The sequence below is a fragment of the Lissotriton helveticus genome, chromosome 6 (genome assembly GCF_964261635.1).
Source record: "Lissotriton helveticus chromosome 6, aLisHel1.1, whole genome shotgun sequence".
NCBI lineage: Eukaryota > Metazoa > Chordata > Amphibia > Caudata > Salamandridae > Lissotriton > Lissotriton helveticus.
The window spans coordinates 1,084,208,869-1,084,221,997 of NC_136067.1; the positions used below are offsets into that span (position 1 = coordinate 1,084,208,869).

The 13,129-nt window shown below is 41.8% G+C and overlaps 1 protein-coding gene across 1 annotated transcript in view; it reads left to right on the forward strand.

Moving 5' to 3' along the window:
* Positions 1–13,129, forward strand: part of NUP133 (nucleoporin 133) — a 1,231,428-nt gene that overhangs the window by 1,166,680 nt on the left and 51,619 nt on the right. Inside the window, exon 25 of the mRNA XM_078648729.1 lies at positions 8,271–8,359. Coding sequence (XP_078504855.1) covers positions 8,271–8,359 — 89 coding nt within the window. The remainder of the gene's footprint in view (positions 1–8,270; positions 8,360–13,129) is intronic.

The window sequence follows — 13,129 nt, forward strand, 5'->3', positions numbered from 1 at the left end:
TTAATGAATCCCCAAACTCCCTTATTCGTAGCTCTCCTAGTTTAGATTCCACATCAAAAATAGAAACGGTGGGCCGTTACTTGAACGAGGAAGTGCTGAAAATGGACCAGATAGTGAACAAAATAAACGTAGAGTTACCCTCTCAGCCCTCGGGTCCACAGCCTGAATTAAAAGATCTGCATCTTCATATTTTTTTTTGGAACATAGCAGGACTACTTGCAAAATTTAATAATGAAATTTGGTTGGAATAAGTAAGGAAACACAATATAGTCTGTCTCCAAGAGACTTGGCTTAGCTCCCCAATCCATTTAGTGGGATATAAGACCTACTTCTCTGAGGCGATACCATCTAACTCGGGAAGACGTAAGGGGGGATTATTAACGTATATCTCAAATACTCTGGATTTTGAGTAAGTAGTACCACTGAGGATGGGAAGCAACTATCCGATTTTGATGTTAAATGTAAATAAGACGTCTACTTACTTTTTAGTGAATTTTTATAATAATTTGAATTCAATTGATTTAATTGATGTTTTAAATAAGGTTTCCTTTTTATTACAAGAACTACAAACAAAATATATGAATAAATCGTTTGCATTGATTTGGGGTGGTGATTTTAATTTATCTCTGTGCACCAAGAGTGGTACTAATAATTGTCGTATTCAGGACGAGGGAGATAACAATTTAACGCACTTTATACATACGAATGTGGGCAATCGAATGAACGAGATTGTTTGGTATGGAGTTAGGTTACGCAAACGAGTTAGTTACCCCATCTGTCGCTTTCTCCCCAACATTTAACGGGAGAGGATTAAAAAGTACAATAGACTTCATTCTTGCTTCATATACCACAGCTTTGACCATTCAAAAGTTTGAGACAATTAACAATGCAGTAAGCGATCATTTCCCTATCAGCCTCACATTATGTGTATCTTCTCATATAGAATAACTAAATGACTTGCGCCTACTGGATCAGCAGAATCTGAAACTAGATAGACTCAATGGCTTTACATTAAGATGGGGAAATATAGATCAAGAACTGCTAACGGCTAAAGTAGTCAAACATGCCTTGCCTTCTATTGAAATTTGTCTCGATCCCACCGCTACTTCTGAACAAATACTGTCGAGTTATAATGTCATCACTAAAAACATAAAAGAAGAACTATCCCGAAAACAATCAATAAACAGAAATATTAAAAAGGGTTGGATTAATTCAGAATGCACAAAAGCCTATTCGAAATTAAAAAACGCCCTAGGTAATGATAGTCGGGATAAGGTAGAGATTACCAGACTTAGAAAGGCATATGCTGTGGCCTTAAAAAATCGGAAAATAGAGATAAGAAATGTCTTATGGAGCCAGCTCCATAAGAGCTGCTCCATAAAGGACTGTTCTACCTTTTGGAGAATAGTTAAATCTCCCTTCCTTATTGAATCAAGTGACATACCAAAGCTAGACGTTGTTATAGACGCTAAAACATGGGTGAACCACTTCTCTAAAATATTCAGCCAAGAACCAGATATAAACACAGAGCATTCTAATGATGAGGGCAAGGAATTATTCCCGAAACAAACTGAATACCCAATACAATTAGATTTTACCCATAAGCAGGTAATAAACGCCCTAAAAGCCTCAAGATTAGGGAAAGCACCAGGGCCTGACGGGGTCCCAGTGGACCTTTTTTAATTTAAAATGGATCTATGGTCCCCCATCCTTACAAGAGTGCTCGAAGCTGTAAAAAATGTTGGACTAATTGAATCTTGGTCCACTTCAATTTTAGTTCCAATTTTCAAAAAGGGCGACCGAAATAGCCCAACATGTTATCGGCCCATCTCACTCCTGGACTCGCTCGGAAAGGTTGCTTGTCGCATCCTTCTAGAGTGACTCCAGGAGTGGACAGTTGACCATAAAATAATCTCAGACCTGCAATATGGGTTTCGGGAGGGATTGGGCACAGTGGACCAGGCCCTGAATTTAACACTCCTTATGGGAAAGTATGTTCAAGCTAAAGGGGGCTACCTGCACATGGTATATGTTGATTTGACCGCAGCTTTTGACTGCGTTATTCATTCAAAACTGTGGTCAATTATCGCAGAAATGGGAGTAGATTTACCATTGGTGAATTTTTTACGTGAGCTTTATATGGGAGCAACAGCAAGAGTCAGGTATGGCCTGGCAGGAGAACTTACCGAATCTTTTCGGATAGAAAGGGGGGTCAGACAAGGGTGTGTTCTGGCCCCCTTCTTATTCACACTTTATACCAATGGGCTTGAAGTAGCGATGTTGGAAGGAAGTCAAGATTTACCAACAATCTGTCGTCGCCCAATTCCTGCGTTATTATACGCTGATGATGCAGTGATTCCTGCAAGAACTCCCCTCCAGCTCCAGAAGGTACTAAATAAATATTGCAGTTTTATGAATAGTCTGGATCTTAAAGTAAACATTAAGAAGACTTATGTCATGCACGCAGGACTTAGACCAAAGAAAATTAAAGACATATTTGTCAATAACATCACATTAGAACATACTACCTCGTACCCTTACTTAGGGATTCTAATAGACAATAAGACGAAATGGTCGCAGGCCATTAATTCGAGGAAGTTGTTATTCCTGAGGGCCACCACTGCTTTAGTGGCATTCGCCCAGAAGTTAGGGAAGAGATCTCCGCAGGAAATGTTAAAGATCTATAAGGCCAAATGTATTAGCATTGCAACCTATGGCTCTGGGGTCTGAGGGTATGTTAATGTCAACGAATTGCAGAAGGTGGAGAACACCTTCTTCAGGTATCTCCTCGCAGTCCCCAAAAGTACTACAACGTATGGGTGCCATCTTGAACTAGGGCTGGATTACATATCGGATACTGTGCACATCCAACCGATTATGTTATGGCACCGGATCTGGTCCACAGACCAATGTGAGCTAACACGTTGCCTTGTTCAGGACTGTTTGTCACTTGATAACAGGGATAAGATCAGATGGTTAGCTTACGTTAAAACTTTCTTTGTTGATCTAGGTCTTGAGAGATTTTTTACTGATCCAACAACCATATCTGAGATCTCGAGAAAAGAATAAAAAAAGGCTTGTTTAATGCATTTAGGTCCGTTGCGTCTTGTAACCGAGATAGGAAAAAGTTCTGTACAGCATCTTCTGTCGATCCAGACTACTTTTTCTGCACAACCATACTTAACATACAACCTGAACCAGTACAAAAAACTTTTGCTGACTCTTTTTAGGTTTAACATGTTTCACCGTTTAATTTCCTTTCCCCAACTGAATGACTGGTCCACAAATTTATCTGTTTGCCCGTGTGATACCATTTCTGCACAATCCTCGATCCACATATTGTTTTTCTGCAAATTTTATATTGCTCCACCCAGACGATGGATAGTCCCTTTACTGAGAGTTTTGGGTTCACGAGGTTGTCGCCCAGCTTTTTTAGTTCTCCAGTTTATGGAAAGCGAAGTACATGCCAAACCTATAGCTCTCTTTCTGAAATTCTGTGTTAAACACCGTCCTAATCTTAGTTAATGAATTCGCAAATGTACTGCATGTTCGCACTGATTTTATATGCCCAACTAACTGATGAATTTGCAAATGTATATTATGTTCTATACTGATTTTATATTTTGTAAAGATACTGTCCATTTTATGTACTTTTATGGTTTTTCTACAAATTATGGAAACCGAATAAAGATAATTTGATTGATTGATATTATATTTCTATATGTTTTTAAGTTTTTATATTTTTAATATGTTTGTTTTTTTTTAAATGTAAAATGTTTGTTAATTAATTTAATGTTTTGGAATTTAATTGTTAATTTTTGTTGTTTCATTATGTATGTGTGTGTGTATGTATATAAATATTATGTGATTTGTATAGTAGCAAATTGAAAGAATTAAAAAATAAATATAATGTAAAATATGTTTTATAACTGTTGCATTATATGTGTGTGTTTATTTATTTTTATTTATATATATATATATATATACACACACACACACGTGTGTGTTTAAGTATATATTTGTATAGTGTTAAATATTGAGATTTATTTAATTAACATTATAGTAATTGTATCTATTAACATATTAAGATTTACTACTTTAAACTACATATATAGTAAGAAATTATGTTTTGTATGACTCTGACCCATCGACTACAGAACCTCATTGTTGCTGAGTCCTGATGAACCCGGGCACCCTACCTCCCCACCCCTTGGTTACACCAGTCATGGCGGCAGGCCTCAAGCGACTCGCCTACCCTTTTCTTGATGTTGTCATCCTTTTGTTGCATCCTATGTCCACAATTGCTGCAATTTATACCATGTCTGATTTATTTACATGTCGATCAGTGGTACGACCTTTTTGTCTCTGAATCGCCTCTAGATAGGCACAGTCATTGGATTTCCTGTAGTCGTTGTTATACAATTCGTCTCCTACACCCTCTCCTGTTGAGAGCTCGTTTCTGTACTACTGGCAAGCATTTATTCTTCATGTACGGGCTTTGCTCGGATTGTCTACTTTAAAACTGTGCAAAATGCTAATTAAAAAAAAAAAAGATTGAAACAAAAACATGAAAAAGAAACCATATTTTGTATGAAAAGATTTTGTTCTTCAGCATTATTACATTTATCATTAAAAGGATAGGAAACTGATAATTTTATAAATAATATTTTTGACACAATTTTTCTGTTAAGCAGTATTGTTGATTCCGATATTATGTCGGTGATCCTAAGGCAACATCACCCTTTATACTGGCTTGAGAGCGGCTAGTGCACATGTTCTGCAGGAGAGCTGTTTGGTACCACTTGGTCTTCTGCACATAGTTTTGCATATCATTACTTATCTAAACTCTGATGTTGTCCTTGTGTGGTAGATCTCTGGCTCAACTTGTCTTGTTGTGGGGTTCTTTTGTGTTATCTAAGGTGAAATATTTCAAAGGTAAGGATGTGTAGAGGATAAGGTATCTATTAGTAGGAAAAGATTCATTCCTTCATTTGCAGTGGCCATAAGAATCTACAGATTCCTAATCCTCCACTCAACCCCACTTCATGTTCCTCCTAATATTCATTGGCTGTATATATCTGGGAACTCAGGGACATGGGTGCAGCAATGCTGTTTAAATAGGTTTTGTCCCGTCTGCCTAGCACCAATGCAACACCCACTCCCCAGAGATATGTTTTATGACTGAAACGTGGCTGAACGACACCAACCTCCCATCTGTCAAGATTGCGATCTCGGAAAACTATAAATTTATGCATCTTGACAGGAAGGATAAAATAGGAGGGGGCATAGCCATTGCCTATAAACAACACCTTAATATATCATGGGCTCACTCATATCAGGACGAGATGATGGAAATTGGCATTTTCAAAGCAAACTTCTCAGCCTCAGAGTGTTGGACGTGCGCTTTAGTCTATAGACCACCTGGCCCAAAAAATGCATTCTCGGACACACTCACAGATCTGATGGCTACATACACCCTGGCAACAACTAAGTTTATAATACTTGGGGATTTTAATTATCATGGGGAACAAACCTCCCTCCCAGAGGTTAACAAACTGTTCTCAGATATGGTACATATGGGCCTTTATCAAAGAATATCTGGCCCCACGCATAATGGTGGCCATACTCTAGACCTTGTCTTCACTAATATCGAGGATTTTAGATGTGACCAACCGCAGCCTTTGGTATGGTCGGACCACCGGATGATCAAGTTCACTTCCCCCCTGCCTACTCAGGCCTCCTCTGGTCTGCCTAACGCCATGGGCCCCAAGGCATATACGCAATGGGTCAAACTTACCCCTCAGGCTTTGAGATGGCTTACCGGTTAGCAGAAGACCTGGATGTAGAGAATAGACTGTCAGAACTCAACAAGGGAATGAAGGAGGCACTGGACATCACTATCCCTCTGAAACATAACCCTAGTCCCACTCCCAGCCGAATGTCGGCTAAATGGTTTACTTCAGACTTGAGACAGGAAAAGTCGGCATGCAAAAAACTTGAAAGGCAATGGAGACATAATAAAACAGAGCAAACAAAACACCAATACAAAGCCGCTCTCGCCACTTATCATCGGAACCTTAAGGCGGCTCGGTGCGCGACCATTGCTTACCAAATTGAACAGTCCAAAAATTTGGCAAAGGCCCTTTTCGACATAGTAAAAGAGTTCGTAGAACGCACGGTATGTAAATTACCCGCTATTGAGACGAAGGACCTATGTGACTCACTGGCCGAGTTCTTTCATGAAAAGATTGAAAAGATCTATGCGAACTTTCCCACAGATATCCAGGCTAGCCCCCCCGTTCTAGACAACTTTGAGGATGACCCTGTTAGCCCTAGTTGTTCCCTTGAATATTTCGATTTCATCACTTTAGTAGAGACCCAAAGGGCGTTAACTTCTGCCAAATCAGGGTCCCCAACGGATCTATGCCCACCTAAAATCATGTCACTCCTATCCCACATTCTAGCCCCTACTGTACAAAAAATGTTCAACCTTTCCATTAGCGAGGGGGTGATCCCTGCCTCGTGGAAGGAGGCCTTTGTGTGCCCCATTCTGAAGAAACCTACGGCCGACCCGGCTGAACTGGCTAACTATCGCCCCATCTCCCTGCTCCCTCTGTTGGGTAAACTACTGGAAGGCCTGATTAACAGCCAACTGAATAGATACCTGGAATCGAATAACATCTTGGATTCCTCTCTGTCAGGCTTCCGCCGAGGATTTAGCACAGAGACAGCTCTCCTATCTGTGACCGACTCCTTGAGAATAAACATGGACAGGGGTGGTTCAGCCATCTTGATTTTGCTTGACCTCTCCGCGGCCTTTGATACCATCTCTCATTCTAGGCTCGCGAAGAGGCTAAGCGCCTGCGGCATTCAGGGGCTGGCCTACAAATGGCTTCGGAACTTTTTGGCAGATCGTTTTCAAACGATCATACTGGATCCCCACCAATCCAAAAGAACCTCATTGGATAAGGGCGTCCCCCAGGGCTCCTGCCTTAGCCCCACGCTTTTTAATATCTATATGGCTCCGCTGGCTAAGGTGGTAAAAGCCCTGGGGTTTGAAATAATATCGTACGCCGGCGATATCCAGCTGCTTTTTAATATCGGCCAATATCCCGAGGCTGACAGAATCCGCTTTGCTAAAGGGATTTCGGCAATCGCCCAGTGGATGACTTCCAACTGTTTACAACTTAACCCTAGCAAGACGGAAGTCATGCTTTTCGGGAAGGCTGAAGCGGTCTGGACCAATGAGTGGTGGCCGTTACAACTGGGCCCCCCTCCCATTCCAAAGCCATGCGTAAACAATCTGGGCATAAAACTAAATCAGTCCCTGTCTATGCATGACCAGGGGGCCGCAATATCAGGGGCATGTTACTACAGACTGAGGCTACTGCGAAAGATCCTGCCTTTTATCCCCACGGAACATCGGAGAACCATAACTCAAGCCTTAGTCATGAGCCATATGGATTATGGCAATGCTTCTTTGGCTGAGGTGGGAGCCACAGCCCTGCAAAAACTACAGGTCATTCAGAACACGGCAGCAAGGCTGGTCCTGAATATGCCGGCAGGCACCCCCTCTCGACCACTGCTACGTCAGCTGCATTGGCTGCCGATTAAACAAAGGGCGTTCTTCAAGATCTGTTGCCTCACTTTCGGCGCGTTGCAGGGTCATGGCCCCCAGTATCTCCAAGACAGACTACTTAGATACACTCCATCTCGCCTGTTAAGATCTGGCTCATTGCAGCTACTTCAGGTTCTCCGTATTAGACGACAGCGATCAGGAGGCATGGCATTCTCGTACACCGCCCCTAAATACTGGAACAGTCTTCCCCAATCGCTACGAAAAATCCCTTCATATCTTAGTTTCCGGAAACACCTAAAAGCATTTCTGTTTTAACAAGCTGCTGCTTCCTGACAAACTCCGCCAATGAGGTGACCTAGAGTAAAGCGCCGAGATGCCCCCCGGTGATTCGTGCGCTATAAAAGAAAGAATAACATAACATAACATAACAGGGAAATAAGTGACATTGTCAATCCGAGCTAACATTAATGAAAGTATGTATTTTTGTATGTTTTCTCTTCTAGAGTGCAATGCATGTCAATGATCTTTATGCATTTATTATTATATAGATTAATCAATTTCTTCAATTTGCCTGAAGTATATTTGACAAAAATGTGTGTTTTGGAATGTTTTTATAGGGGTTTAGATTTGAATAAATAAGTTACGTTCCATAGAAGCCAATTTATATGAAATCCCATTGTCTGTTTTGCAGCTGGACCAATTCAGAAGATAGCGATGATCCAATTGAATCTTCAAAGGACACCGTGTTTGTAAAAATCATACACAAACTATTGAATGAAGGCAAGTAGTTATCTTGATCCATCCTATATATATGAAGCACATTTAATAAATGTACCATGGACGTTGAAATAGTCAAGTGAAATGGACAAATTGTAAATCTAGCTTGCCTATTTTCCTGCCTATCAAAGCATCGGCAGACCCTACTCTGTATCGGGCATAAAGCTGACTTTTTCCAAACTATTCATAGATTTACACCTGTGTTCTGTTATTTAATACATCTAACATATTTCCTCCACTGGGATGCGTTGTTGTGCCTTAAACATTGGATGAAGCTTTTATTAATCAAGACCAACTTTTAAATGTGAGCACGGTATTGTCGAACGGTAAAATATTACCTTGAATGTATTCTCACCCTGGTACAAGCCCACACTGTGAGGCAGAGTTTAAATCGAAATGGCACATTCTCTGCGCCTGCAACAGGTGTAAACAATTTGAATAGCTTGAATATTTAAATTACGGAACTTCAATATTTGAGCCTAATTAAAGAATCAGAAGTAAAGCATTTTACCTAGTCAGCAAAACACTCTAAATGGAAACTTTTCAATTGTTTTTTTTGTAGCATCCAGCATGTTATTTTCAAATTGTTATTCTTACGACCTAGCTCCTTGCCTGTACTTCGAGCTTTCTCGGATAGCCTCCTGGGCATAAAGAAATTTGGCGCCCTCCCGCTGGAGAACAAAATAAGGTAGCAGGGCGTCCATTTGTGTATGCACGTCATTCACACATGAGAGCAGTAACTTACCTCTGAGCGCAAATTTCTTGGCACCTGCTCCAAATATTCTGATTCACTCAAAAGGAGCTGGATCACTGTAGTGCCAAGTTGTTGGTGGTGCTAATGGTGGTGTTGGTGTCTGTCGGCAGGTGCGTGAGAGGGAGATGGGAGGTAAAGGAAGGGGGTTAATGGAGTGTAAAATGGCACCTGCAGCAAGTAAAAAGGATTAAAAGCAGTTTAGGCTGGATCAATGTAGTTAAGTAAGAGGGAGGCTGTTGTCTGCAGGGTTTTAATGCAGACCGTTCCATGCGCCCCTGTAGTCCCACCTGATCCATTCAACCACCAGCAGCAGCTAAGCCAGAAGTTGCAAAAATCCTTCCAGCTCCCGTTAGACAAGAGTACACATTTTAAGGCAATGCTATGCTCAATACTCCACTCATACACCCCTCCTGGTACTCTGAAACTAAGTTTAATGCTGTTGAGTCCGTTTTTTTATGCCTTGGTTTCCAGTGTCATTCAGCTTCCACCAACTGTAGCACAGACGTGCCGACCTAATGCATCTCCTGCAGACCCCACTGAAGCTAGCAAGGACCAGCTTTGTGCACCAGCCAAGCCCCCCTTCCCCAACTGACTGGTGTTCAGATTGCCTGTTCTGGGTCTGCTCTGACCATACTATCTGGGCTCCCAAGGAATGGGATGGTGCTTCAGTGGATTAACCCTCTCGGCCCACAAGAGGTTATGCTAGAGGGATGTGGACAACAACCTGTATACAATGTTTATACTTGATTTTTGATGCACCATAACACTATACTACTATGGTATACAACACACACTCCTCCGCAACTCCTTTCTGAGGATTCCTCCCCTCTTACCTTCTTGATAGCAGAGTCATTAGAGACTTTGCTCTCCTAGGCTTGGACTCACACCATTCTTCAGAGCAATTCTAGGGTCTGTTTTTCGGTAACTTGAACCCCTGTTGCCTTTTTATTAAGCACTTTTTAACTTGATAATATTGATTAGACTGAGGCCGATCTCCGTCTATGTGAATATTTATGTTGCCTAGAAAGTCCAAAAAAGGCTAGTAGTCTAGAGGTCTTTCGCTGAGTCACATCTTAATGCTTTCCTTGCTTCCTCTCCCTCTGCTCTGCATACAGCCAGAGGAATCCTAAGGAGATAGTGGCTTTGTTGAGGAAGGTTTCATTTTTTATACTGCCACCCTCTGATGAGTGTGTATGCTTAACCCCTTCGCTGCTAGGCCTTTCAACCCCCTGTGCTAAGCCTTTTTTTGGCTATTTGGGGTAATTTGCGCTTAGGCCTCTGTAACTTTTTGACCACATATGATATCCATGCCAAATGTGCGTCCTTTTCTTCCTACATCATGGGGATTTTAAAGGTACCCAGGGTTTGTGGATTCCCCTGTAAGGGGGACAAGCAGACTATTGTCAGAAAACCAATTATTTTTTTTTTACAAAGTTTTGGCATTTTTCTGGGACATAGCCTATTTTTGCTATTTTTTGTGCTTCCTTCCAGTTATTGGTAGAAATGGGTATGAAAGAAATAATGGATCATGGAAAGCTATTCATTTTAGAAAACTAGACAAAATTCTGAATTCGGCAAGGTGTCACTTGTATAGATCCTTCAAGGTTTCTTTATTGAAACTAACCGTTGAATATACGAAAAATTGAAAATTAGTTGAAAAAAACCGCCCTTTGTGTCAACGTTTTCACCTGTAACTTCTTCTAATTATGACAGCTGTTTGAAAGCAATATACCGTTACATCCGCTGGACCTTTCTGGTTGTGGAGCTATATAGGACTTGTAGGTTCACCAAGAACTCGACGAACCCAGAGCCAATAACTGAGCAGCGTCTTGCAATGGTTTTTTATTATGTACCGGGTATATAGCAATTAATTTAGGAAAATATGTACATGGCAAAAACGGTATGCAAGACACCTATGTATTTCTGAAATTGGAACAAAATATAGAGTTTAGAAACAGTAGATATTTGCACATTTCCGAAATTATGAGTACCCATACTAGCATGAAAATTATAGGTCATTTTTCAAAATGACTTATTGTTTACACATTATCTTTCATTTGGAAGGCAGAAATGCATCAAAAGTCAATAGGTAATAACAGTTGCTCTACAATTCTGTGTTACCCTAAGTCTCCAGATAAAAATGGTACCTCACTTGTGTGGGTAGGCCTTGTGCCCGCGACAGGAAACGGCTCAAAACGCAACGTGGACACACTTTATTTTTACAGTGAACACTGACCCTTTTTTGCAAAGTGCCTAGCTGTAAATTTTGAACCCTAGCTCTGCCAGCACCTAGGGAAACCTAGCAAAACTATACATTTTTTAAAACTAGACACCCAGGGGAATCCAGGATGTGGTGACTTGTCTGGCTCTCACAAGGTTCTGTTACCCAGAATCCCTTGCAAACCTCGAAATGTGTCCGAAAAAACTCATTTTCCTCACATTTCTGTGGTGGAAAGTTCTGGATTCTGCGTTGATCCACAAAATTCCACCCACCCCGTGTTCCCCAAAGTCTTCCGATAAAAATGGTACCTCACTCGCGTGAGGGAGTCAAGTACCCGCGACAGGCTAGGGCCCAAAACCTATTGAGGCAACATCAAAATTACATATCACAAAACAACCTGGTTTTGCAAGGGAGGTGCCATGAGTTTTTGGCCCGGGCTCGGCGGCCTTCTAGGGAAACCTACCAAACACATGCATTTCTGAAAACTAGACACCTGGGGGAGTCTAGCAAGGTATGGCTTGCGTGGGTCCCTGAACATTTCCCTCCCCAGAATCCCCTGCAAACCTAAAATTTTGTTGCAAAAATCAATTTTTCACACATTTGTGTGTGAGAAAGTTGTAGGATCACCGGGCTCACACAAATTTCCTACTACCCGGCATTCCTCTAGGTCTCCCGATACAAAATGGCACTTCACATGTGTGGGTAGGCATAGTGGCTGAAACAGGAAATGGCCCAAATCGTACTGTGGAGACTTCAAAATTACCTATTACAAAACTACCTGGTTTTGGGGAGGTGCACCTGTTTTTTTAGCCCCGAGCTCGCCGCCAACTAGGGAAAGCTACCAAACCCACACATTTCTGAAAACTAGAAACCCGGGGGAGTCCAACGGGGTATGGATTGCATGGATCTCCCAATGTTTCCCTACCCAGAATCCCCTGTAAACCTCAAATTTAGCTGAAAACCCCCCACATTTTCCACATATTTTTGGGTGGAATCACCGTGCCGGCACAAATGTCCTACCCCACAGCATTCTCCTTAGTTTCCCAAGTACAATGTCACCTCCCTTGTGTGGGTGTCCAATGCAGAATTGGCTAAAAACGCATTCTTTAAAAAATGTAGCTCTTAGAATTGTTGGTGCTATACCTTAAATCCCAATGTTTTGGGCTCTTCCCGGTCACAGGCCCTTGCCCTACCCACACAAGTGAGGTATCATTTTACTCGAGAGACTAAGTGGAACACTGTGGGGTAGGATATTTGTGCCGGCACGGGGATAACACCCACAGCTAAATTTGAGGTTTGCAGGGCATTCAGGGTAGGGGAACGTTGGGGGATCCACGCAAGCCATATCTCGCTAGACTCCCCCAGGTGTCTAGCTTTGAGAAATGTGTGGGTTTGGTAGTTTCACAAGATGGCCACCGAGCCCGGGGCCAAGAACCCAGGTGACCCCCCCCCCCCTTTGCAAAATCAGGTTGTTTTGTAATAGGTAATTTTGATGTCTTCTCAATAAGTTTTGGGCCCTTGCCTGTCGTGGTTACTTGACCAACCCACGCGAGTAAGGTATCATTTTTATCGGGGTACCTGGGGGAACGCTGGGTGGTAGGAAATTAATGGATCCACATAGATTCCTGAACTTTCCCACACAGAAATTTGAGAAAAAAGTGATTTTTCTCAGCTAAATTTAAGGTTTGCAGGGGATTCTGGGTAGGAAAATGTTGGTGGACCCACGCAAGCCATTCAATCAATCAGTGAATGTGTAGAGCGCACTACTTACCCGTGAGGGTCTCAAGGCGCTGGGGGT